General features: G+C 42.0%; 3 protein-coding genes across 3 annotated transcripts in view; 2 read left to right on the top strand and 1 right to left on the bottom strand.

Annotated features, from left to right (window-relative positions):
• Window positions 1–13,338, top strand: part of cacna2d2a (calcium channel, voltage-dependent, alpha 2/delta subunit 2a) — a 126,525-nt gene extending 113,187 nt beyond the window's left edge. Inside the window, exons 15-38 of the mRNA XM_071530630.1 lie at window positions 528–617; window positions 1,068–1,136; window positions 1,814–1,888; window positions 1,979–2,053; window positions 2,192–2,263; window positions 2,425–2,496; window positions 2,689–2,750; window positions 4,012–4,088; window positions 7,248–7,332; window positions 8,147–8,244; window positions 8,526–8,616; window positions 9,045–9,107; window positions 9,337–9,440; window positions 9,554–9,652; window positions 9,952–10,043; window positions 10,155–10,202; window positions 10,307–10,378; window positions 10,472–10,624; window positions 10,816–10,868; window positions 11,052–11,107; window positions 11,834–11,957; window positions 12,261–12,370; window positions 12,617–12,699; window positions 13,216–13,338. Coding sequence (XP_071386731.1) covers window positions 528–617; window positions 1,068–1,136; window positions 1,814–1,888; window positions 1,979–2,053; window positions 2,192–2,263; window positions 2,425–2,496; window positions 2,689–2,750; window positions 4,012–4,088; window positions 7,248–7,332; window positions 8,147–8,244; window positions 8,526–8,616; window positions 9,045–9,107; window positions 9,337–9,440; window positions 9,554–9,652; window positions 9,952–10,043; window positions 10,155–10,202; window positions 10,307–10,378; window positions 10,472–10,624; window positions 10,816–10,868; window positions 11,052–11,107; window positions 11,834–11,957; window positions 12,261–12,370; window positions 12,617–12,699; window positions 13,216–13,338 — 2,046 coding nt within the window. The remainder of the gene's footprint in view (window positions 1–527; window positions 618–1,067; window positions 1,137–1,813; window positions 1,889–1,978; window positions 2,054–2,191; window positions 2,264–2,424; window positions 2,497–2,688; window positions 2,751–4,011; window positions 4,089–7,247; window positions 7,333–8,146; window positions 8,245–8,525; window positions 8,617–9,044; window positions 9,108–9,336; window positions 9,441–9,553; window positions 9,653–9,951; window positions 10,044–10,154; window positions 10,203–10,306; window positions 10,379–10,471; window positions 10,625–10,815; window positions 10,869–11,051; window positions 11,108–11,833; window positions 11,958–12,260; window positions 12,371–12,616; window positions 12,700–13,215) is intronic.
• A 581-nt stretch (window positions 13,339–13,919) lies between these two features.
• abhd14b (abhydrolase domain containing 14B) lies at window positions 13,920–21,916 on the bottom strand. Its single transcript, XM_071530715.1, has 4 exons — window positions 21,795–21,916; window positions 20,987–21,213; window positions 20,570–20,811; window positions 13,920–17,963 (listed from the first exon to the last, which is right to left on the bottom strand). Exons 2-4 carry the CDS (start codon window positions 21,198–21,200, stop codon window positions 17,784–17,786), a joined length of 636 nt encoding a protein of 211 aa, XP_071386816.1. The 5' UTR covers window positions 21,201–21,213; window positions 21,795–21,916; the 3' UTR covers window positions 13,920–17,783.
• Window positions 21,917–22,456: 540 nt separating this feature from the next.
• mst1 (macrophage stimulating 1) lies at window positions 22,457–26,695 on the top strand. The gene is made up of 8 exons (XM_071530791.1): window positions 22,457–22,511; window positions 23,184–23,328; window positions 23,434–23,549; window positions 23,651–23,765; window positions 23,890–24,026; window positions 24,548–24,668; window positions 24,944–25,062; window positions 26,520–26,695. Exons 1-8 carry the CDS (start codon window positions 22,457–22,459, stop codon window positions 26,693–26,695), a joined length of 984 nt encoding a protein of 327 aa, XP_071386892.1.
• The last annotated feature ends 357 nt before the right edge of the window (window positions 26,696–27,052 follow it).

The following is a 27,052-nucleotide window of genomic DNA, read 5'->3' on the forward strand; positions in this document are numbered from 1 at the left end:
TGTGGGACATTCTCACACTGCCAGGGCTGACAGTAGAGCCACTGGGAGAATGGCCTGTTTGCACGTTGTGCCATTGACACCCCTAATGTGATTTTAATAGCTCCTTCATAATGATGAAAAACGGCCTTGAGTGGCTGAGGACTGCGGGCTTTATGGCTCCGCAGGGCCGGGATGCTGCTGGTGGCCCACTGGTTTATGTGGTGACAGAGAGGAGGCTGGTCAGGGTCTTATAGTTTTATGACAGATGAACGTGGCAGTACTCTTCCAGCTCTCTGTTTTAACGCCTGTACACGACAAGCACTATAAAATAATAGTGTGTTTGATTATGTGTGTTTGTGTGTGTGTTTGTGTGTGTATGTATGACACAGCGAGAGTGAGAGGATGGAAGACCGAGAGAGATAAAAACAGAGGGAGAGTGATGGAGAGTCAAGTGAGATGAAGACGGAGTGTCAATGGAGATGGAGCGTGGATGTGGGTGTGTGTGTGTGTTTGTGTTCATACTAGCATGTATTTTTCTGCTACCTCAGGAGTATCTGGATGTCCTGGGCCGTCCCATGGTGCTGGCTGGGCCTAAAGCCAAGCAGGTCCAGTGGACAAACGTCTACCAGGATGCTCTGGTGAGACTCTAACTTTAAACACCTCTGAAAAGGAAATTAACTAATTTAATTCATCTTTAAAGTAACCTGTCTAGGATTCTCCAAATGTACCATCAGCAAATTAATGCTACTTTCTAATTTAATGTAATTATCTATCCCCTCTGCTACTTTTGATGTGTAAATCATCAGCACATTTTCAAGATTTTGCAGCAAATTCCCAAGAATACCTAATTGTTTCAAATAAAAGGACAGTGTCATATTGTTTTTTTATGATAGCATTAGAATACACCATCACAACTTATTTCCTACAGGTTCCTACAGGTAGTTTCTGTTTTATACTTTACTCTCATTCAGTATCAGTTTGTTGTAGTATTATGTTGAAATTGGTGTATTAGATTGGTTAGATTTTCAATAGATTGATTAGCAACATTGTATCCACTGGATAATATAATTATGCAATTTATTTATTAGGGTTTGGGCCTCGTCATCACCGGGACAATGCCAGTCTTCAACCTCACTGCTGATGGTGGAAACTCTCAGGTAGTAACAACAATTCAATACATGGGTTTTTTCATACACTTACACAGCACTTTGATTTTTTTAGACCAGCTAATCCTTTGTAATAATGAGTCTTTCCATGTATTATTAATGTAGGAACAATCAAAAGCTCGATATTATCACTGTTCTACAGGTGGTTAAGGCTGAGTATGGAGAGAATAGACAGGGATGAATGTAGTGCTAAACACAACAGGAACTGGAGTAGCAGGAGGATTTCAGGATTTTCCGTCTCTTGACCATCATCATCAGTCATTTGTAATGGCGTCCTCCCAGCTGCAGCTGTTTGAGGCAACACCTCCCCCCTGAGGTGACAACAGACATCACAACAGCTTGTCTTCTGTACTACCCATTATCATCCTCTGGCACAGATGCATCCAGCTCTCAGTACCCATGACCAAAGTATTTACTCTGAGCTTATCATCCAGGCTTAAAGCAGTGATACTGTAGCAAACTGACTCAGTTTACGATAGGCTGTAGATATACGTGCACAAAATGATCAGTCACAGATGGTCCGGAGATGTTTTCAGCGCTCTCACAGCCCATGTGCTCCGTCATACGCACAGCCACTGGCTCTGCGGGATGCTCTAATGGTGCAACTGGTAAGAGCAGAGTGGCATGTTTGTGGATAAAATGGTAATTGCTTTGTGTTCTTTGTACAGAACCAGCTAATCCTTGGAGTCATGGGAGTAGATATTGCAATCAACGAAATAAAAAAGAAGACGCCGACATATAGAGTGAGCATGTTGCACATTCTATTTCACTCTCCTGATTTTTTGCATCTTTATGGTTATTGAAACACATTTTGATTCCCTTTTTCTCTACAGCTTGGAGCCAATGGCTACACCTTCGCCATCGACCCAAATGGTTATGTGCTGCTCCATCCCAACCTGCAGCCCAAGGTAGGAGCAACGCTGCGCCCTGCCCTGCGTCACACAAGCCTCCGCACCCCTGATTCTCAAGCTAAGTTTGGATATTATTCCTGCTGACTGACGCCATCCCGCCCCCTCCATCCTCCCCTCCTTTCTCTCACTGTTCAGATCATTAACTTCAGAGAGCCTGTCACTCTGGACTTTCTGGATGCAGAGCTGGAGGACAGCAACAAGGAGGAGGTGAAAACATCATTCCGTTGTCGCATTATCGCTTATATTTATTTCACATTTGTTTGATTTAACGATTTAGCGATTCTGTCACTTGTTTGTCCACTTTCTGCGCCTCTGTATGCCTTTTCTCACACAAACACTGACTGTACCATCCCTCTGTCTCTTTTCAGATTCGTCGGCAGATGATTGATGGCAGACCAGGGCAAAAGAAAATCAGGACGCTCATTAAGTCAGTTGATGAGGCAAGTCATCAGTATATGCGGCTCAATCATTATCCAAAATGGCACCTTCCAGAACAGCGATATAATGAATCAGAACCACTTAGTATGTTTGGGATCTGCGGAGTTGTTTCCTTCTAATTATAGTCAGAGGCTTGTGTTGAGGATATGGCAGTGGTACTCATCAGGGTTTGTTTTGTGGCTGCCTGACAACAGAGGTACATCGATGAAGCCCTGCGGACGTACACATGGACACCTGTGGATGGCACAGATTACAGGTAGGTTGAAATCAAACAGCCACCACCTGACCTCAGACCACAAGATTGCACAACCCGAACCTGTGAGTGAAGTCCAACTTTGATACTGCCGTCACATAACCTTGATTCTTCCCTTTGAGTTAGATATATGACACAAGCCTCAGAGACGTGCGGTTGACAACTGTTATTCATCAACCAATAGTGTGTGTAAATTTAGGAGTATAGCTGCCATCTATCAAGGATGGGAATAGACTAAACCTATTACTGACTGAAGTCAAGTTGTTCATTTACCTTCTGCACACGCACTAAGTGATTCATCTGAATCACCCAAATTAAGGAACCGTATTCCTTCTCATAAAATCCACAACAGTACTCCAAGCACAAATTAACTGCATGGTTTATTCATCTCAAAACTTGGTTGAACATTTGAGGTTGCATTATAGTGACATTTCCTCCAGGCAACACTCTGCAAATTACAGTTTATGATATTCAATAGTCCTACAAATGCCTAATGTGTGTTTTTTTTTTATTATATCTGCTGGCAGTGTGCCTGGTCCTGGCTGCGGCATAGTCCATATGAGGCTTTCCACAGTTCTATTAATATTTAACACAAAGGGAAATTCCAATGTATTTAAGAATGATCATGCGTTACTATTATGGCCTGTGATGGTCCAATCAGTACTCATCAACATAAACAACTCTTTCCCAAAGCTAGAAACCAAAGAGCCAAGACTCTAATCTGTATAGTATAATCTCTATAGTATGCATTACTATAGACTATAGAGACAATGCATGGGAGACGTTTGATGTTGCTTTGAATCTAAATTAGCTTTATATTATAGATACTGTAGCAGTGGTGTCAGTCTGAACCTGATACTGTCGCAGCCCTACTTTCCCTCTGTTCCAATTAATCCTCTTATGGGCTATATTTTAGCTTTGTGTGGCACCACAGATTAAGGGGCGGGATGTATTTTTTTCCTCTTTAATTTCTGACGTTGTAGATAGTAAATATTCACTAGCACAGATCAAACTCCCTGAAGGCGTAGGGATGTCATGTTGCAAAACCAGACTGATGTGGTATTTCCCTTTTAATCTGGAACATTTGTTTTAAACCTTTCATCATTTCACATGAATTACAGTATCACTGCATGGATGCCTGCCTATATACTGTATGTGTGTGCATGGGAGAGAGTGTGTGTGTGTGTCTACATGTGTAAGAGTTTATGTCTATGTGAGCATGCATATGTGTTGCTGATTTTCTGCCTCTGCCTCGTTACCACAGTCTGGGGTTGGTACTGCCCACATACAGTGAGAACCACATCAAGGCCAACCTGAGTGACCAGATCCTTCAGGTGCAGTGTAAGTACCAGGGAATACCCAGCAGACACTGAGGTCTCTCTCTCTCTCCTCTCTCTCTCTCTCTGTCTTTCTTTCTATCTCTCTGCCTCTCTTCTCTCTCTCTCTTTCCAGTTTCTATTCCTCTCTTTCTCCCAAATATGACCTTACGCTCCGGCTCTTATTCAGTCCTTCGTCCTGGGTCTCCAGCGTCATCATAGGGAGTGTCCAAGCGGAGTCCTCTGCCCCCGCCGCCCAGCCCCCTCCGCCCCGCTCCCACCCCCCGTCCTTACCTCTACCCCCCCCTCTCCCTCCTCTTCGCTATCTGATAGGCAGGATCATACCTGGAGTCCCCCAGACTCCTCTACTGCCCCCTACTCCCTCCTGTCTCCATGCTGTGCTGTAAAATGGTGATGTTTTTTCTTCACACTCGCTGAAGAAAAACAACAAACTGAAATGACAGAAAGGTGAAAGCTGTGGTTTTACTGTGTTACTCAGGTGAAAATAATGGTGACCTTGTGCTATTATTTTTTTTGCCAAATGCTCTCGCCTCTTCTCCACCAAGTAATGATTCTGAAGCATCTGTGTTCAAAGTATTTGATGTTCTGAAAAACTGTGAAAACATGCATGCTTTTCACTCCTTATGATGAGTTTTATGATTTGGGGAGTTTTTCCTTAGTTATGTGTGATTTTTTTTTTTATGTGTTTTTTTCTGTTGGATTGCTGTGAGATGTTTCTCAGCTTTGGAATCATTCCGTAGATAAACTCCCACACGGCCCGGGCCAAGGGCTTGTCCAATGTGGGAGTTTGGGTTGTGTGGGTCTGAATGGGGACACCTGTTGTCTCTCTCATTCTTTCTCTCTCCAGACCCTGTTACTCCCCTCTTTTCCTGGTGCATTCTATTTCGTTTTGATTTTTGGCTAGTCCATGGTTATCTTTCACAATACTGGTTTCGTCTTTACTGTTTCCTTATATTTCCTTTTCCTGGATTTCCAAGTTTTCCTTTCCTTTTGTTTGTTCTGTTTCTCGTTTGCTCTTGCAAATAAGGTGTTTGCTCTTCATTTCTTTTCTCTCTTGTCTTGTTTGACTTAATTGGTTTCTTTCTTTTAAGAAAACAATATTTTTATTCAAACAGTAATTGAATAAAATATTGTCTGTGACCCCCCTTCCCACCCGATCCCCTGTTTCTTTTCTTGCTCACTCCTTCTCTGATGGATCCACACAGTGTCATACACCAAGGGCAAGTATACTCCATATTGGTCCACGTACCCCACCTTTACTTCCTACTCCCTACCGCTGCCTCCTCCCACACCTCTCGTCCTAAACCTCTTCCTGCTGCCCCCCCACCCTCACCTGTCCCAGCCTGCTTGCCTCTGTTCCTGCCCGTCTTGCCTTCAGGACCCTCCTCTTCCTCCCTCTTCCTCTCCTTCTCCTCCTCTTGCTCCCTTTCCCCCCCCTCCTCCTCCTCACTCTCCACCCACCCACCCTCTCGCTGCAGCTCAGATCCCACATCTCTCACGATGGCTCCTCCAGTCCCTAGCCTCACCCTCACGTATCCGCTGCTCCAGTAACGCAAAACACCCACCGCACCCAAGGAAGACAGATATTCATGCTCTTTGTTAAAACTTTTGTCTTTTGTCCCCCTAATCCTTTCCCTTCTGTCGATAGCTCCAAACGGGTTGTGTCTACCTTCTGTCTCTCTCTGTCTTTCTCTCTGTCTCTTTTCTCACTCTCTCTTTGTCCATATTTCTCTCTTTTGTCATCTTCCTTTTCTCTATCTTTCTGTGTCATTGTTTCTGTTTCACTCTCTTTTGTCTGCTTCTATCTTTCTCTCTATCATTCTCTTACAATGTCATGTAGCTAAAATATGTCTTAACTAATTCTCACACTAGCGCACAGGTTTTGAGGGATCTTTCGTTGAACTAAAAAACAGTCCCCTGTTATTAGTGATAGTGGCTATAACAAGTTAGGGCATATTGAGCTGTATGGAAAGGATTTATAATCCTTTGCCGTAGCATATTCATAGAGGAAGCTAAACACACGTCTCTACAATCTTAATTTTATAGAGCCATACCTTAGCTATAATAATATATTTGCACATACGTAGCATATAACTATCGCTGTTAATTTAATTCAGTAAAGTAAATCGGGATCAGTAAATGAAGCTCATGACATTTTGACTTAGCTGCACTTTATATTAAAAAATAAAACTTCTTTAATGTTTATTAGTTGCCATACTATCTCATCTACACCTGAACCATGATAGCTGCAGTGGCTGCAGACTGACCGTACAGGGCTGAGCTGTGTCCTGCCCACCCAGGTCCTCTCATGTCGCCAGGTGTCCTGGGTGCCCCTGGGTGCAGCGCCTGACTCGTTTGTCGTCCCTCTGTAATCCCTGTCTCCATCAGCTTGTCTCCCTCCCCTCTCACCCCTCAGACTGCCTGGGGCACGGCCCGCCGCTTCCTCAGTAAACATGACCCGGATGTGCACGGCATTGTGGGCGGAACACTACCTGGGCACTCTATTATAGTTCTCAAAGTATATTGCATTGCTCTTCTGCGCACAATTACAGGTCTGATATGATGAAAAAAACACAAATATGCTGGATTCGTAGGAGGCTCATCTGTTAAGATCGTAACGATGGTTGATTTTTTTTGTTTTGTCTATGACAGATCAAGCAAGTTGCCCTTCCACATGCCCTTCACAATGCAATGCATCTCCTCCGATTATGTGTCTCACTGTGCCCTCTCCCCTGCCAGTCTGAGGGGTGACCACTTCCATCAGGACCTCCACCCACCTCCCTTGCAATAGTTGGCCATGTTGATGCCTGCCTGAATAAAAAGCACTCATTGTGGGTAATGGCGTCTGAGAACTTGCTTCCTGGCATATGATGTCTGGTAAGTCAGTTCTCAGACATCCAAAGTATATTAGATTGAAACCAAACGAATTGGAGATTGTTGGATGACAAAGTGATAAAGAAAAAGACGTGAGTGCTTGTGAAACTAAAGCAGTCGTCCATTGAGAGTCAGGTTCCATTTTTAGGCACCATATTGGCTAACGCTGGTGTTCCCCCATAATTCCTCAATGTTGCTATGGTAAACTCCCTTCTGCGTCCCTGCACCTCTGAAGAACAGCTGCTGTTTACCCACAACTCCCCACTGCTCTGCTCATGGCTCTTCCCAGATAATTTTCCCCTTTCTGTTGCAGATTTTGAATCACTGCTGCCAAACAGTTTTGAGTCCGAAGGACATGTATTCATAGCTCCCAGGTAGCCTTGTGTGAATGCTTGCTGTCGTTGATGGTCATCACTTTTTGGTCTTGTCTCCATGTCTTTCAGCGCACAGTGTATTGTTTTTTTTCGCTCCACATTCAACATTTTATATCTATCATCTGTTTTCCTGAATTACACCTTTCTGTTTTATGGAGTTTTGTGATGTTGAGTTTTTCGCGTTTTGTGTGTAACTGTGTGCATTCACCCCTTCCCTTCCCCAAGCCACCCCCTTCTATACCAAAATATATCCTTCCTGTCCTAAGTACCTCTCCTAAGGCGCATCAAATCCCCTTTGCATACTGCTGCTGTGGTGCTGCATGTTTTTATCTCATATGAATTCATTTGTGTTTGTTAATGTATGCAATAGAAAGTTAAGAATATAATGGATATTTTACTGCATAAAGTATAACTCCAAAATACTATCATGTATGAAAAAAATGAATGAAATCCTCTTTGCATGTGCTCTTTTGTTATCGAACCCTGATGGCCTCGAGCTGCACCCCTTATTCTGAAACACAGATAAAGTCGCTCCCTCATTGTGCTGCCTGTGCTGTGCTCAGCAATCCAATCCATATTTCATTTTGACTGACAGCCTTGTCAGCATATTGGAATATACCCTCAGGACATGCATGCTGCATAAGAGAGTATGAGAGGAATGTGTGTATGGGCTCATGCATCCCAAAGTAGTGCTGCCCTATCCCTATATAAGGGATAAATGAGGCAAGAGGGAGAGTAAACATTACGTATGCATGCTTGTTTTCACCTTATTTCTCTGAGCTAAAAAAAAAAAAAATGCTTTGGCTCTCCTCAGGGAATACTGCAATGATCTGGAACTGTCCAACAACAACACGGAGTTCCTGTTGAACTTCATTGCTCTCATGGAGAAGGTGACACCTGACTCCAAACAATGTGAGTTCCTCGTTCTTCTCTCACACACTGTCTGGCCACTAGGAGATAAGTACAACCAGGAAGAGTGTGGAGGATGGCAACAGGTTCCCAAGCCAGCAAAATATAAAAAAATAAGAATGCATTAGAAGTGATTCCCCTCTCCTGGTGTTTTCTTGTCACTAGAAGACAAGGGAGGCATTAATATCTAATTGTAATTTTAATAACTGATATTCTGTTTGGGTGACTGATATTCTATTTGTTTGTCCCGTCTTTGGTCATTTCTACTTTTTGATCATGTTTAGGTGACAATCTGCTCCTTCATAACCTGATTCTGGACACTGGCATCATCAGACAACTGGTAGATAAAGTGTGGAAGAATAAAGACCTGAATACGTGAGTAGTGTCAACCAGTACTGAGGGAACTGAGGTTCTGTACTGAGGTTCGCATACGTTGCAATTTTTTTTTTTTTTTATTATATTCTTTTTTCAATCCACCACACAAACAATCCAAACCACATAAAAAAAAGGTTAATAATATGTATTTAAAGAAAAACAAAAAAGGAAAACAATAACAATATGAATAAGTATAATGCTGATCAAAAATGAGAGAAAAGTAATTTAAGTAGATGTATTTATGTATACATAAAAGGACATAGGTGTACATATGTATAAGACATACATGTAAGCACATATACACACATCCATACACATACACATACTCACACATACAGTATATATACATTAACATGTGCATACAATACACTGCATACAGGCATTGCAAATTTTCTAATTTCCCCTCTCTCCTCTGTTCTGGTGTGCAGGTACGGCTTTTTGGCCGTGTTTGCCGCAACAGATGGAGGAATCACAAGAGTGTTTCCCAACAAGTGAGTTCACTCCTCATCAAGGCTATGTGTCTGTTCGCCAGACTTGACTCGCGGCAGCTCCGCAGTTCCGTTATGACTTTCACTTTGTTCTGTTTTGATGTGGCAAGTTGTGAAGATTTTAAGCAGTTCATAAACATTTAGGAGAGCGGTGAGCAGTGCAGGCAGCTCGTTGTACATCACAGATTTACAGCAGCAGTGTCCTGAGCCTGTCCGTGGTCTTAAATCTCAGGGCTGCAGAGACCTGGGAGGAAGACCCTGAGCCGTTTAATGCCAGCTATTACCGCCGCAGTCTGGACAACAAAGGCTACATCTTTCGAGCGCCTTATCGAACGGGTGAGTGATGCTTTTAGTGTGCGGCTACATCTCACACAGAGCCATATGATGTTGTTGCTCTTTGTTCCTGACCCCCCTCCTGGCTTGATGTTCTGTTTGTTTCCCCCTGGCAGCAAGGGACGAGCTGCTGAACCCAGAGAATGACACCATAGGGGTGCTGGTCAGCACGGCCGTGGAGATCACAGTGGGAGGCAAGACCATCAAACCTGCAGGTGGGCCCGGTTTTGAAAGGGAGAGAGAGAGTCTTGACTATTAACATTGGTAGATGATAGAGAAAGTGTTCACAACAAGGCAAAGATAATTATATCTCTGTCTGTCTTTTTGTCACTTTGTCTTTGTTAGTCTTTGAGTGGACGAGTCTGTGCGTGTGTATTTGTTGTGTGTGTATGTGTGTCTCTCTGTTTTCTTGCATTTTCTTTCTTTCTTTCTTTCTTTCTTTCTTTCTGTCTTTCTTTCTTTCTTTCTTTCTTTCTTTCTGGATTTTAACCCTTTCCGAACTTATTCCTGTTAGTGGTTGGAGTGAAACTAGACCTTGAAGCCTGGGTGGATAAGTTCAAGATTCTCGCTAGCAACCACACAGACAACCGTCAAGGCTCAGACACGGTAACATAATATCAAGCATGCAGTTGACAAAAAAGTATGTTGTACAAGAATTTGCATCTATGCTGTAAGTCTTTACCACAAGATGATGACCTGCCTTTTCCTCTATGGCAGTGTGGACCTAACAGTGCCTGTGAAATGGACTGCGAAGCCAACAGTGATGTAAGATTTATCATTTCAAGACATTTTTCACGAGCTACCTGTAAAGTATTGTACATTTCCAGCTGCGGTCTCATCTAACAGTCCATCTCTGGTCCTGTCTGCAGGATCTTCTGTGTTATTTGATAGATGACGGTGGATTCCTAATCATGTCCAATCAGAAAGAAGACTGGAACAAGGTGAAGTTAATAAATGACTGTTCATGCTGAAGGTAATTTCTTTTCTGAGAATCCTTACACAGAGCTTGACCAGTGTTTTCCTGTCCTGCGCAGGTGGGCATGTTCTTCAGTGATGTGGACCCCTACTTGATGCACGCTCTCTACAACAGCTCCTTCTATAGCCGCAAGCAGTCATTTGACTACCAGTCTGTATGTGAACGTGTGCCTAACAGTGAAGCTGGGGCTGCACCCAGAGGAGTATTTGTGGTAAGAACATAACACTCAACACTGGAGACGACTAGATGTAATAAGTGGATTGAGTGGACTAGATGGGAATGTACTAAATAGATGGATGGATGGTATAATTGATATGTCCATATAAATGAGTCAATATGATGTACATACTGTACTATAGTTAATCTTTTTTATGTTTTTTCACCTTTCCTCCATGCCTACAGCCCACCATTGCAGACTTTGTGAACCTGGCTTGGTGGACATCAGCAGCTGCATGGTAAGGCTGCTCTAGCTCTCATAAAATAAAACCTAAAGTAGCATACCTGAAGAAATATACTTGTTGCAATAAAATGCCTTATATTCTTTATATTATACAATGCCATATGCTCCACAAAAAAGCAGCGCACTAATCCAGTTTTTTTACAAATTGATGTTATTCACACCCTGTCCTTCTTCCCAGGTCCTTGTTCCAGCAGTTCATATATGGAATGGCTTATCACAGTTGGTTCATCACAGGTGGGTGCAAACAACAGACATTTTCACTGTGTTTTGCATGCCAGTATGTGAAATTAACAGAACATTAACTGTTCTATCTCAGACTGATCTAACTCATGCTTATAAACGTATAAACTTAAAATGCATAGACAAAGTTTAATTGGTTCATCAGTGAATGAGCATGAATGTGCACAGCCTGCTCGTAAAACTGGTATCCTTGGCTACACTTGGCGTTTCAATGTGACTTTAATCATCCGATCATGACAGCAGTCATTAGATGATAGACTTGATGCGCTGAAATCTAATTTTGGTCTCATTTGTATTGGATCTTGAAAACTAGACATGGAAACACTCAAGCTCGCAATGTGATTAGAATTCTATGTAGTCTGGATGTAATCCGGCTTTAGCTTTAGATGGAGAGTGGGAAAAAGTAATGCAGACACAGATTTAGATAAATATCCTTCTGAGTTTTGCCCTTTATGGTGATTTTTTTATGTTTGTAAAACACTGTGTCATATAATCTCATGTGGGATGGGCCATTAATTTGGCATGAAATGGAAATAAAAATTCATTCATTCATTCATTCATTCACACAATCATAGGAGATACAGTATGTGACAGCATTTTCAGGCCAAGTGTGCACATACAGAGTTGTGATCTGATGTTTAGAATCAGATCTCAAAAACCACATTGAAATGAGAAGTGCAGCCATAACCCTTATGTCTTGCTGCTTTTGTAATCCTATAGATGAGGTGGATGCAGAGGGAATGGACTCCAAAGAGAGGAGTTGTGTGATGATCCAGACCCAGTACTACTTCAGTAATATCAGCAGCTCCTACAACATGCTGCAAGATTGTGGCAACTGCTCCAGGTTTGTATGCATTAGAAAATACACACACAGACAGACATAAACACGCATACATGCACTCAACGCGCACACACCACAAACAAACGTAGTGTGACAGAGGCACAGTTAGCAAGCTAGATTTATCGTTCTGTTGGAGCTAATAAACATTGCTGATGATTAAACCACATCAGAGTTAATGAAATGGTCACATCATTGGCTAAATGAGCCTTGTAAGACTGTCCCGTGAAGCTGGCTGATCCATTAGCAAATGAGCCTGTGATGTAAGAGAGCAGAGGGGGGGTTGTTGACAGAGTTGTCTCTCTGCAGGCTGATTCATGCCAAGAGGATAAACAACACCAACTTGCTGTTTGTGGTGGCGGAGAAGATGCCCTGCAACACCTGCGAGATAGACAAGCTGTCTCAGGAGGAGGAGGAGTGTATCCTTTTTCACACTGCACATCAATCGGCAGAGAACAGACTCTCTAATCGCTACATTCTCCTTATTAACATGCCTGTGGAAACATTTCATATTCATTTTGTGGTTATTTTTACCCATGGCGTGAATTATGACCAGTCATTTACATTTGTAGAACTGCCATCAATGTGCAGGTGAATGATGAAAGATCAGGAAAAATTGTGTAAATTGAGGGAATTGTAACATTCCTTAACTGTATCATTTCCAGTCAAAGAGGATAATCCATGTAAAGACATGAATGTGGCACGCTATCGAAAAGGACCCTCCACCTGCTTTGACAATAACCGTGCGGTAAGATTTTCCAACATGACACTGATTTGCACAAATATTCAAATATAAGACGTTGTATCATTCATTCCCTAGGCTAGTTAGTTAATAATTTGCAATTATAGGTACTAATACGAATGTTCATAAAATATACACTAATGAAAACAGAAAATAGACTATTAAAGAATAGGTATTAGTAACTTTTAAATAAGTACTAGAATCCCTAAAATAATCTCCAGTAATTTTCTGACATGAACATTCTGATCTGAGATAAAAATCTCTTTAAATTTCCAAGTACAAATACTGTACAGCAACTTGTCTTTGTGGCATTGGTGCAGTGACATATCTACAACTAATGTAGTAACGTAATTATATACAGGCACACAGTACAAATTAGCTACTTGGTGAAACACGTTAAAAAGCATAAGGAATAAATGTAACATGGCTTTCCACGGACATATTGTATTCAAAAAAGTTTCTGACTGTGTCACTCTGTGTATCAGATGTAATTACAGCTACTGTACCTTGTTCCCTCTGCAGGAGAACACATCAGACTGTGGGCGGGGTCACTCCTTTCGTCCTTCCCTCTACACCTTACTGGCCGTTCAGCTGGTTGTGCTTTATCCAGTCGCCAGCCCCCATATTCTGTCTCTACTACATTAATTCCATTTCCTCCACTTATCCCCCTTTTAGCCCTCCCGAGCTTCTTCCCCATCCAAATCCCCCGCCCCTCCGCGCCCCTATGCCCTACCCCTGATATAGTCATAGGTAATAATGGGACTTCCCATCACGGCAAGTTGGAAGCCCTGAGTACCGCGCTGCCCAGCTCGCTTCAGTTCTTGTTGCTTAGTGACAACTGCTGGACTTTTGCATCCTCAGCCAGTTACCTTCATCTGCAGGAAGAGTGGGTGGTGCCGGACCACCTGGATCATCAGAGGCAATGTCAGAAAAGAAAAGAAAAAAAGCAAACCCCGCCACCTCCACCGTCAAGAGGAGGAGGGAAAAGGACAGGTTGATGTCCTTGTCACAGACCTCCTACCACATATGGACTGGGGAGTTCAGGTTGTCCGTCCACCTTCGCCTCTGTTCGTCAGACAGATGGTGAGACTCGGCCTCCATCTCTCTCCTTCATCTCAGAGTTTCACCACTCATTCGCCTCTCATAAGGGGCTACGGACCATTCAGTTATATCCACCATAACAGAATATAACAGAGAAAAAAAAAGAACTTTCAAGTATACAAAATGTCAAGTATAAACTGCTGAAGTGATGAGTATTCCAAACATATATTTAGGTTATAATTTGAAAAGGAAGTTGTTAGGTGTTAACTTAAAAAGACATGAATTAATTTATGCACTATATCTACTTCTTGCCAAAATGAGATAGACTTTCATGTGGTCTTATTTTTATAGCCAAATTAGCAAGAGGAAAAAGGCTTCTGATTTAGAATTAGGATAAACTGTATGAAGAAGAGACAGAAACTGAATGCTGATTCATCTCGTACAGCTCTACTGTTCCAAACTTAATTACAGGTTAATGCCTTTCAAAAGGCGCATTGAGATTATTGGAATTATGTGATGGTAATCTCATTTCATGAACTATTTTTCTTTTAATTATTATTTAAGGCTAGTGCTGTCTGGTCCACACACCAGTGAAGGATAGTGCGGTTTGTGAGACTGCTGTGAAATATGAATCAGTATTCGGTGACTGCAGTTTGGTCAGGAGCATTGTCAGTGTTGTGTAGTATTCTCCTTTATGATCAATAGACCGTTCTGACCTCTGGTTTGGACCGATGTAAAAACCCTTGTGCTCTCTGATGCGAAAGCTCACCTCTGCCAATCCTCATGAGGCTTCTCCAGTATCCTCTACCAATGTTCCTAATCACAATTTGTATGTGCTTTACTTCTGTATACACAACAGACATACCAATATCTCTGCCTCATGGTCGTCTCATAGTAGTTCCAGGTGGGTTTTGGCAAATTCTTTAAAGCTTGTATTACCTTTGACTGATGCTGTTCTAACTTCAGACCATTCGCTGCTGGGGGATAGGGGCTTATCAACATTTCAAACAAAACAAAAGTGCAGAAGAGGCCACTAAATATGGTGATCACATTGCAGTCTGGTTGTAATCTGTTACAGTACATGTCATTTGATCAATATGATGTGAAATGTCATTTAGACTCCCATGTTTAGGAGCCACTCTCTGTTTCATAGTGCCTTGATGCACTTTGTTTTGGAACGCATTGGCTGTATACGGTAGAGCTACTGTATAGTATCTTTATAGAGCAGCCATCTCTTAGGCTTTGGATAATACAGGATCCTGATAAAGTCAACCTGTTGGCTATAGAGATAGCTTTATACAGAGCCTCCCTACTGGCTCTAGCTTAATGTAGTCACCCACTTGGCTGTGGTCACTGTACCCTTCCAGAGCTACCTGACTGCCATCATATGGAGTTACTATACCGTTCCTTTACAAAGCCATGTATAGAGCTATGATACACTATCAGTATAAAGCGACTTAACTGGCCATAGAACGTTTATAGGGCCACCTGACTGCTATAGTTGCGTTTCTGCCTGAATTGTATGTGCGTTTGTGTTTGTGTATGGATGTACAGTACGTATGTTCGTTTGCGTTTCACCCTCAAAGGGAATGTCTTTTAAATGAGTGGAGTGTCTGAGGAATGACAGTTGTGGTAGCATAGCTGTTTTATTGTTCCTATGTTGCAATGGACAAAGTGTAATACAACATTGTCGTGGGGGGAAAAAAAAACAAGGGATTTTACAAAAACAAAAAAAATCCAATCCATCTTTAATGATCAGTCTGCTTAAATATTATCCCAAGGGAGCGATGCAGCCCCTTTGATTCAGAGGTGTCCGAAAGAATGTTTAGTATGTCAGTGTTTTCTGTTTCAAAGGCAACATAGTTACAAAGCCTCTCTAAATGCCTTAGTGTTATACAGTATGGAGCTCTAATTCATTTATGTACACTGTACTCTCTCTCTCTCTCTCTCTCTCTCTCTCTCTCTCTCTCTCACACACACACACACACACACAAACACACAAACAAATCCTAGATCCTTCAAAATATTCAGTCCCCTGGGTTTTCGGTGTTCTGGACTAAGTACAGTGAGCTCTAGTTTTGTATTTTACGTCTTGGAATGACTAGTTATTGATTGATGCCTGTTTGATTAACACTTGAAGTGGTGGGAGTTTCAAATTTCAAAGCCTCCAACCTTGATTTTTCACCCACCCAACCTCATTGTAATTCTCAGGCGGGCAATGTCACACTACAATTTGAACCTTAAATTTCACATTCTGTACAGAGTCCTTGATGCTATTTGATAAGACAAACATGCTGGCATAGTAACTGCAGCACAGCTCCATACAAATCTGACTCACTAGAAAGACTATTTCAGTTTAGGGACTGTCAACCAAATTGAAATTGAAGATCTGTATTTCCAATTGTCTCTTTTCAGTGTTCAGTATGGGCCGGTCATTTGATGCCTGATGCAGTTTTGTTGCATTCTATTCTGGCATTTGTTTGTCTCCGTCCTGTGCCATTAATTCCGTCCGTAGATCCCTATTTTCACTGTCTGTAAATGAGCGCTACACCTGCCTGTGGAAATGTACCACCTGTGACTCCCTCTCTTATCCCGGCTCCGTCTCACACATCGATATGTAGGCCTACGTGCGCGCCGCACCTGCACCGAGACGTTATGCACAACGCACACACATTAGCAAACATGTAATGACACTTATTCATGCCCAGCTGGGAGATGTCAAGCGCTAGGCAGGAGTAAGCCAAGGACTTCACTTCCCAGGCGTTGTGAGAGCATGTGTGTGTGGTGTGTGAGAGGCCGGCTCAGGGAGTGGGTCTCCACAGCGCAGCGCGGGACTGTGTCAAACAGAAGGTCGGAGAGAATCATAGTGACGTCTGTGTGCGTATCCCATGACGGGGAACACCAAAGTGTTCTGAGGGACACGGGTCTGTTTTCTGTGGTTTGAGAAATTTACTTTTGCCAAAAAAGAAAAACAAAAAAAAAGAAAAAAAACACAGAAAAGAAAATTGGACCAGCCTGGGATGAGAGGGAGGGGTCTACTTTAGGACCAGCCCTAAAAAGGGGAGGGTCTCAGTGTAGCCCCTCTGCCCCGCCCCTCCTGCCCCTCGCTGCATCTGTGTAGGTGCGTCTCTGTGGGAAAGACACGTGTGTATGTGATTCTGTAGTCTGTAGTCTGGTGCTATGTGACCATGTTTGACCAAGTGTGTGAAAAAAAAACAGCAACATTGAAAAAAAAAGAGTAAAATCAGTCGAATTTTAAGTGAAGTAAAAAAAAAAATAGGAATACAGCACTGCTGATAAGTTTGAGATCTGAAGTCAAATGTTTTTCATTTATTTTTGTTTATTTCTTGTACGTATGTGAGTTTGAATGTTTGTGTGCGCGGAAGATTTAGCTCCTTCTTTCTGGGCATTGGTCCATGTCGCTCCATTCTTTTGTACAGATGAAGCTAAAAAAAAGAAGAGGGCAAAATTTGTAAAATATTGTGTCTGTGACTCCTTGTAAAATATTTTCAAATTGTTTATTACAGAGAATCAGTTATTAAATAATGTTCATATTTTTCACTTCATTTCAGTGTGTGGTGTTTGTTTTTTTCCAGTTAGAGACAGATTATTTTATTGGCTTATTTAAATCAAAGTAATATATAAAATCTATGAAACATGATATAACTAATTTTTATCATATTAGCTCTAATATGCCCCCTAATAGCAATTACAATACAAAATAAGCCCTTATTGTATTTCAGTGTGAAACGTTTGATCTTCATATGCACTCATTATCAGAACAGATGACTTTCAAAGATATGCAGTTTCATGACTGATATAAAAACATCAAAAAAGGTCCTGCATGAGAATGTTATTGCTGCAAGAATCCTAAATTTCTCATACATTAGCAATGTATTCCTCATTTAGTATGTATGGCACAAAGCTCCTCAAAGTCATTTCTGTGTGAGAAACCTAAGAGCAAAGTGACGGGAATCTAAATTGATTTAAAGTGACTTTCCACTCGCCCTGCAGTGCAAACACTATCCACATAAACACAGTGAGGAGCTTCACAGCGTATTAAGGAAGTCTGTGAGAGCCTTGTGCCAAGTGTCGGGGTCGTCCAGGTAGCAGGGGTGTCCTGCTCCTTTCATCACCACCACGCTGTGATTGGCCAGATGGCTCAGGTTGCGGAGCGACACCTCTCCAAGCTGAGTGTCCTGGTCACCATAAACAACCAGAGCCGGGATCTGGAGGAGAGAGCGGCACACACAAACACACATAAGATGGCACCTTCGCTACTTAAAGGATAATTCCTGTCCATTTCCCAGAGTGCCTTCTCTCCCTTATGAAATTCCTGTGGTTTGTTTTTTGTCTTGTCTTTTTTTGTGGTAACCTGTTGCTAGAGGGATTTCATAGATACAGGTATCCTACATTTTATCTGTATTTTCTCAAATTTGAAACAGGTGTCAAAGAGGATAAGAAGCAAGCTTTTTAGTATCATCCGGTCCTACTGATTTGTTTGTCTAGATGTTGAATAACTTGCTTACTTAGCACCTTATTCTAATGCATTTCATGGGACCAACTTTGAGGCAAAAAACTTTCTTCTTCAGCTGAGAGGCTTGAAATGAGGCGGGATGTAACTGCATTAGTGATTGGTGAGTAGTGCTGTCTAAGTGGTGACTTCAGATATGAATAAAAAAAAAGTGTAAGAAAAGATTGTGATGAGAGTTTGGGTGAAACAGACATAGTCACGTTTCCATCTGGAGAGGTATTTTTTGTTTTTTTTAATTTTCAGAATCTGACATTGTTCCGATGATGCAACTATGCTGCTGCTGTGTTTTGCCCAAATCACCTAACGTCATAGAAACGCCTACTCTTGCCCTGTTCATCCAATGAGGGCTTTCTGAATGCACACAGTCATTCAAAAATGTTCAAATGTATTTGAATAGGAACTATACTGAACAACAATATAAACACAACACTTTTGTTTTTGCTCCCATTTTCCATGAGTTGCAATAAAACTTTTAAGACTTTTTCTATGCACACAAAAGGCTTATTTCTCTCAAATTTTGTTAGTGAGCACTTCTCCATCCACCTGACAGGTGTGGCATATCAAGATGCTGATTAAACAGCATGATTATTGCACAGGTGTGCCTTGGGCTGGTCACAATAAAAGGCCACTCTAAAATGTGCAGTTTTATCTTGAAAAAAGACATTTATTAGGCACTGAACTATGGATCTCACATGACTAGGGCTACAGATATGCATTTTTTGAAAACCAGTCAGTATCTGGTGTGACCACCATTTGCCTCATGCAGTGCGACACATCTCCTTCACATAGAGTTGATCAGGTTGTTGATTTCGGCCTGTGGAATGTTGGTCCACTCCTCTTCAATGGCTGTGAGAAGTTACTGGATATCGGCAGGAATTGTCCTGTCGTACACGCCGATCCAGAGCATCCCAAACATGCTCAATGGGTGACATATCTGGTGACTATGCAGGCCATGCAAGAACTGGGATGTTTTCAGCTTCCAGGAATTGTGTACAGATCCTTGCAACATGGGGCCGTGCATTATCATGCTGCAACATGAGGTGATGGCGGTGGATGAATGGAACGACAATGGGCCTCAGGATCTCGTCACGGTATCTCTGTGCATTCAAATTGCCATCAATAAAATGCACCTGTGTTCGTTGTCCGTAGCTTATGCCTGCCCATACCATAACCCCACCGCCACCATGGGGCACTGTTCACAACGTTGACATCAGCAAACCGCTCGCCCACACGACGCCATACACGCTGTCTGCCATCTGCCCGGTACAGTGAAAACCGGGATTCATCTGTGAAGAGAACACTTCTCCAAAGTGCCAGACGCCTTCGAAGGTGAGCGTTTGCCCACTCAAGTCGGTTACGACGACGAACTGCAGTCAGGTCAAGACCCTGGTGAGGACGACGAGCACGCAGATGAGCTTCCCTGAGACGGTTTCTGACAGTTTGTGCAGAAATTCTTTGGCAAACCAACTGTTGCATCAGCTGTCCGGGTGGCTGGTCTCAGACGATCTCGCAGGTGAAGAAGCCGGATGTGGAGGTCCTGGGCTGGCGTGGTTACACGTGGTCTGCGGTTGTGAGGCCGGTTGGATGTACTGCCAAATTCTCGGAAACGACATTGGAGACGGCTTATGGTAGTGAAATGAACATTCAATTCATGGGCAACAGCTCTGGTGGACATTCCTGCAGTCAGCATGCCAACTGCACGCTCCCTCAAAACTTCGTCTGTGGCATTGTGTTGTGTGATAAAACTTCACATTTTAGAGTGGCCTTTTATTGTGACCAGCCCAAGGCAACATGGATTTAAACTAATTTGTGAACAAAATTTGAGAGAAATAAGCCTTTTGTGTGCATAGAAAAAGTCTTAGATCTTTTATTTCAACTCATGAAAAATGGGAGCAAAAACAAAAGCGTTGCGTTTATATTTTTGTTAAGTATACTTTTCAGTCACAAAATGTTTTTTTTAATGCTTTATTAGATGAAGCCTGGCAGAAAGCTTGTAGACGCTAATTAGTAATTAAATATTAATTTTGGAGTTGAATGAAAGTGAATGGCATCTAGAAGTAGGAAAAAAGTCACATGATAACTGTTTCTTTCATAACATGTATAAACCCACAGGATTTTTTAGAAGGGAGAGAGGGAACGCTGGGAAATGGGCTTAACATTCACTGTCGCCGGAATTATCCTTTCAAGAAGAAAAGAAAAGTATAGATCCAGTAAAAAAAAAAAAAGTTTTTGCAGGGGAGGAAAACAAAAAAAAGGAATATTAAGTAGACACATACATTCGGCACACAGACTGTAGCCTACCTTTATACTTTGGTACTGCTCTACGGAGAACTTCTCGGTGCAGATGGGAGCTACAGGGACATAGGCCCGTACCAGAGCCTGGTGCTGGAAGAGGAAGGGCAGGGAGTACATCCCACTGAGCGACGGGCTGATCAGCACCACCCGGCCCAGACTCAGCCGCTCACACATTTCCTTCAGAAACCCTCCTGGGGCCAGCTCCCCCACTGCTGCAGGAGCCTCTGCTGACTTAGACCGGCCAAGGCCTTTTGGACAGAGGGAGAGAGAGAGTGAGTGAAGGGCAGACAAATAATGGCATGAGAGAAGAGTAGGGCAGTGTCTGTGGTGGGAGAAGTGTAAAACTGTAGTTGTGAGGTGGAGGAGAGAGAGACAAAGCACAGAGGAAGGCTTTTGCACCTATCTTATTCCCAACAGACTGACCTGGTAGGTCGATGGCTACGGCACGGCACCCTGCTTTGGCCAGCGTCTCCAGAGTGCCAATATTGAGCCAGTTTTCTGATGAGAATCGGATGCCATGAAGTAGCAAAACTGACATCCTGACTTCCCCTGTGGCAGGTTCACTTTGTCTGTAAAACAGTGGCGCTTTGCAAGACTCCACGTTCAAACTCCCCTCTGTCACTTTAACAGATGACATCCTGAGGAGAAAGCTGAAAGAGTAATTTCACATCACACTGTGATCAAAAATTACAATGCAAATGGAATAAACAAGCTTCCAAAAGGCTAATAATAAGAGTACAGAAGCAAACTTTACAAATAGGCTACCCTAAAAGTAAAAAGGTTACTATTAGGTCACTACTATTATTATTATTATTAGTCATAGCAGTAGGCTAGTACTAGGCCCTATTGATAGTATAATAATAATGATATGCCAGATACTGTATGCCACAGTATTTGGTTGTCCTGTGATACCAAACTCAAGTACCACAGGAGTACAAGAGGAACATTTCCAAGTACCAGAGGGAAGGTTTGTATCAGCTGGGAGCGATACTGACATTAACAAATCAACTCAAGTTTATTTAGCTTATCTTAGGAAAGAATATGCAACCTATGCGTTTAAATTCAGATCCAGTGGGAGTGAAGATGATGAGTTGAGTTTGTGGACAATACGCAATCCCAAATCGTCTGATCAAAGTCCAGATTAGACCTTTATATTTTGAAACATCGGGTTTCCTCCTGCCCGCATGCTACTTCATTACAAAGACAATTAGAAAAAGTAATTATCCCTTACCTGAGAGGCTTTCAATAATACCTAAAGTAGGACAGTACCATATGCTACGAATCTACCCAGTTGTAGTTTCACGTTATTTCCTGTAAAACAGGAGAAAATCTCTGGCATTTATTCTACTGACGTCTAGCGTCTACTAGGCGAACTGCCCTTTTATTTTATACAGGAATTCAAGGTAGGCTACTACTGTTAACTACCACTGGGCTACTAGAGCTTCCTCTATTTTCTGCAATGAACGGGGTTTAAATGTCAGATATGTTGCTGTCAGAGAGAATATTTCGGTTTAAAACAAAATGAAAAAAAAGCATGAAAAAGGAGCCATATTCATTAATGATTAATGCACTTATTGATTGGTTGTGTTTTTGGGGATAAGGGCCTCTGTTTGATTAAGGTCTCAGTGTTCGTGTGTGGGTGGTTGTGTTTTAGTCAATATTTTATGTTTTAACAGAGTTTCCGCGTGGATTTCCAACCTTACCGCATAAATATTTTTTTGTATTTCTCTTTCTATCAAGTGGACCTATGAGCTCTCAGACCCATGTGTCTAATTTCGTAAAGAAAACCACAACGTCAGAGGAACAAGAATTCAAAGCAGAGATCTCAATCTTTGGTCACTGTCATCTAGTTTTATAAACAATCTCATCCTTATCGTCCACAGACTAGAAACAATGAAACTGTTGCTCTCCTGTATTGTCCTGACAGTTTGCAGCGGACTGGTCATTGGTAAGAAAGCTTTATGATCCCTGTCTTTCATTTGAATTGACTTAAGCTTATTTAAATTTTTGTAGTGTTGTGACACACTGAAGTTGTGGGTTAGACCTATGTAGTAGGCTAACTATCTTATTCATTTATGTAATGCATAAAAATGATTTTAAATATAATCATGGGTTGTGTATAGGATCCCAGTGAACAGTAATGCGCAAACTTTAAATGAAGGAATCACCAAAACACAACCAGTCAATAAGTGCGTTGTTTTTATATTTGTTGATAAAATGTGATTTTTTTTTTTTTTACAATATAGCCTAATGTAATTATTAATAATTTGGATTATTGGACAAGTATATAATAGTAGTAGTAGTAGTATGTTTCAGTGGCCAGATGTGTGACTGTGTTGCTGTTTAATACTTTTTCAAGGGTCTTCTGGTGACTATAGCCTCACAAACTAGTTGCAGTGTCTTGGTCCAAAGGTTATATGTGTGCAGGCCTGTGCCCAAATGTTGCTGTGGGTGCCAGTGTCCACTCAACCTGCACTCCACTTCAAAAACATAGGACCAAAATAGACACAGTGTAGAAAGTCAGCCTTTTGTATGTATTCCTTCATTCCACATGCAACAGTCCCTGAGTTGGGACTGTCAGCACTGTGCACATGTGTACGCTCCTGCTGACCTCACACAGGGTATCGCAGTCCGCTGAATGACTTCCAGCGCTCGGAGGGCAGGGAGCTCGTTCCTACGTCCTGGAACTCTGCTCGGGTGCTGACGCTGCCCGGCCTCAACCTGGAGGACTGTGCCACACGCTGCTCACAGTCTCTGGAGTGCAGGTGGCCAGCCTATACCTCCCACAATACAAGCTGATAATAGAGAATTTATTATATGTTAATGTTACTGTATACAACTTTTGACATGAAAATATCCCTCAACACCAGAGCCTTCAACTATGAGACGCGTCCCACCATCACCTGCAAACATTTGCCCTGGGTGGGCGATGGCAGCAACGCAGAAGTCAAAAGGAACGTTAACTGTGACCTTTATGAGAAGAAGGGTAAGATGTGTGGCCTGATGTTTTAGTAGTCGTTTGGTGTAGAGATCAATGTGACATACTGTATCTGTTGGAGTTGGTTGATTTGTTCTTTCATTATGAAGTCTACGTAAGACAATGCATCGTGGGTAAAGGGGAAGACTACCGAGGCAAAGTCTTCATGACGAAAAGCGGGCACACCTGCCAGCAGTGGTGGTCAAAGTTTCCTCACGATCACAGGTGAGAAGGATTCTTCTGAATCATCTTTTGGAAGTTGAAGTCCCTCATATCAGAACTGTGCAACAGTCCTAGTGTTTTGTCTGCTGTCACTCATTTTAAAACTCTGCCTCTCTGTTCGTCCTAGGTGGACTCCCACAGCTACCAATGGCCTGGAGTTGAACTACTGCAGGAACCCAGATGGGGATCGAATCGGACCGTGGTGCTACACCACCGACCCGGAGCGACGCTATGAAAGCTGCAACATTCCCCACTGCAAAGACGGTAGGGATGGGACGATATGCTTATCTCACGTTACGATTCGATACGCGATATGGGGTTCACAATGTAATAAATTTAATTTGACCGACTAAGTATGACTGTGCAGAATTCAGTTTACTTCTGAGCCACAAATCTTTCTAACAGTGGCACTGGCTTGTTAGGGTGTAAACAACAATTTAAAAATGCCATTACAAAGTGCATATAATATAATTTGGATGGAGAGCTTTTGAGATTGTGATAAGCAAGCCATCTCATTTGATATTACTACAGCAGAATAAAATGTAGCTAATATTGCGATTCATTTTTTTGCGTATTGATACGTATTGTCACAATTTTGTATTGCGATATATTGAATTTCTATATATCATCCCATCCCTCAAAGATGCTACATCCCACTCAGTCCCATGCTTTATAAGAAGTGCACATAAATATGACATCTGATGCTTTTACGGTGCTGCTTAGGGGATAATCTTTCACAAAAGCACTTCTCGTTGTACAACTGTGTGTTTTGGATTTGTCCACAGAGGTTTGTATCACATGTAACGGAGAGGACTACAGGGGCCAAGTTGACCACACTGTGAGCGGCAGAGAGTGTCAGCGATGGGACCAGCAGTACCCTCACCAACACATCTACCAGCCCGAAAAGTACTGGATTTTCTTACCTGTCCCTAAGTTGCCAAATTGATAGGATAATGTGAAATGCCTGACACGTGTGTGTGGTATGTGCATGTGTGTTTGTTTGTGCATGACAGAGAGAGTGAGGGAGAGTGAGAGAGACAAAGCCTGGGAAAGAGAGAGAGGAAGGGATGAAGAGTAAAGTGCGATAGTGTCAATGGAGATGGAGAATATGTTTGGTCTACATTGTTTATGTCCCTTGTATTATTGTGGACATAAAAAAACGACTCCCACGTGTTTTTCAGGTATCCCGATAAGAGTCTGGATGATAACTACTGCCGTAATCCCGATGCTTCCCCAGTCCCCTGGTGTTACACCACAGACCCCGAGGTGGAGAGAGAGAGCTGCGAGATCAGCAAGTGCTGTAAGGCGCCCCTCATAGGACCTGACCATATATTCTGGACTACTCCTTATAACATAACATAACATAACATAACATAACATAACATAACATAACATAACATAACATAACATAACATAGGTCTGTGTGAGCCTAGAGATGTTTTGGTGGCTGTTCAGACTTCCACCTCTGGAGCCGCAGTTCTGCTGGTCAGGGATCAGATCTTCTCGCTTGTGTCTCACCTGTTTTGTATTTGCCATTACTTCCCTCTAGCATGAGAGAAGTGTGTGGACTAGGGGAAACGGGAAAGTATGGTTTTATTTCCCATGCAAACATCAGAATTTAGCCAAAGCTAATGGTAACAGAAGACACAGTGGGAGAATGGAGTCTTATTAGATCAGTGTAATTAAATACAATATCCCCAACTCACGATTGCCCTTATGATTCCCTTTGTTTAACAGTAAAAGGTGGAAGAAATTGTGCTGATGTTTGCCAGTGAATCAAGGAGAAGAGGAGAGTAGCCGCACACTCATCACTCCGATGCAAAGATTATTTATTAGATTAGAATAAAAAAAAAAACAATGTTTTGACAGACGACTGTTCATCAGTTGACACAGACAGTTAACAAAGACAGTTGTCTGTTGAAACATTTGTATTTTTGGTTGTATTTTTGGGCTGGGCAGCCCTGGAGTTTAACATATTGCAGTTTAACATTGTGAAGAGCCTGGAGGCGTGGACTTAACAGCCCAGCCATCACTACTGAATAGATGATAGAAGTTCACAACTGCAACAACAATCTGAATTCAGACCGTTTAACTCAAAATAACCCCAAACACAAGTTTGGGGTTATTTTTATTTTGGGGATTCTTGTGTTTTTTCCCAAGTTTCGACATGAATTGTGCAAACAGAGATGTCCTTGGCAACACTGGCAGGAGGTGCTCATGGGGCCGAACAAGTCGAACTACAGGATAGCACCGTCCTGCGGTGTAGTTACCATTCAGCAAAAACAGCAAAAATTCTCTGCTCAAAATTAATTCCCTTTTTCACCCTGCAGATAAATGAAAAAACGAAAACATTTGACATATATTCTTATTTTATTGTAGACAAGGTATTTTTAGTTCAGTTCAGTCTATTTATTTTTATTTCAGTTTATGAAAGTCTTTTTAAAACCTAGTTTTCATCTTAGTCTTAGTTTTAGTTTATGATAATAACCTTATGAAAAGAAGCGTATCACATAACAGTCATAAAATAATTTCCTCAAAAAACATTAATGTCTTTGAATAAAACACATTAAATAAATGCATTTTTGATACACATGGGGCCAGTAGGATTCTTCTTCTTCTACTTCATATGTTGTATCACTAAAACATTAACTTTCTAACTGAGCTATAATGATGTACACCTAGCATGCCCCTGTATTGCCCATCAGTTTGTGACGACACACATTTTTTTTTTCCTTTCAACTTTCCCTTCCTCTCCAGCTGTGGTCCCAAAGAAACGCCACCGCTCCAGCTACACCACCAATTGTTTCCGTGGCCGTGGGGAGGATTACCGGGGGAAAGTGAACGAGACAACATCAGGGATCCCCTGTCAGTGCTGGGACGCCCAGTATCCTCATGAGCATCCCTTCTATCCTAATACATATGAATGCAAGTAAGTATACGGCCAAGGGAAAGAAGGAGGATGTGTTTCCACAAAAGTGAAAGGATTTTGGGGTTCTGTTTTTGGGATTTACTTTGAAAATAAGTATTTACTTCAAACATGAATATTAATGTCAAGATGTCATTACAATGTTATTTCACTGCTGACAGTTGACAGATGATAGATGTTCAACAACAACACACTAAAACAGGGTGCTCAATTTCTTTTCTCACAGCCTTTGAGTGGCAATATGGACGTGAGTTGAATATTAAACATTTTTGTAATGTGGTGATCATTAATTATAGCAAAATGTTTATCAGGTTTTGAATAATACATTTTCAGTAGAACTTGAAAGAAATACTTTCTTTGAGTA

The sequence above is a fragment of the Centroberyx affinis genome, unplaced genomic scaffold (assembly GCF_046629955.1).
Source record: "Centroberyx affinis isolate AG114_WGS23_722 - 3 ecotype Tasmania unplaced genomic scaffold, CSIRO-AGI_Caff_v1 ptg000136l_1, whole genome shotgun sequence".
NCBI classification, from domain to species: Eukaryota; Metazoa; Chordata; class Actinopteri; order Beryciformes; family Berycidae; genus Centroberyx; species Centroberyx affinis.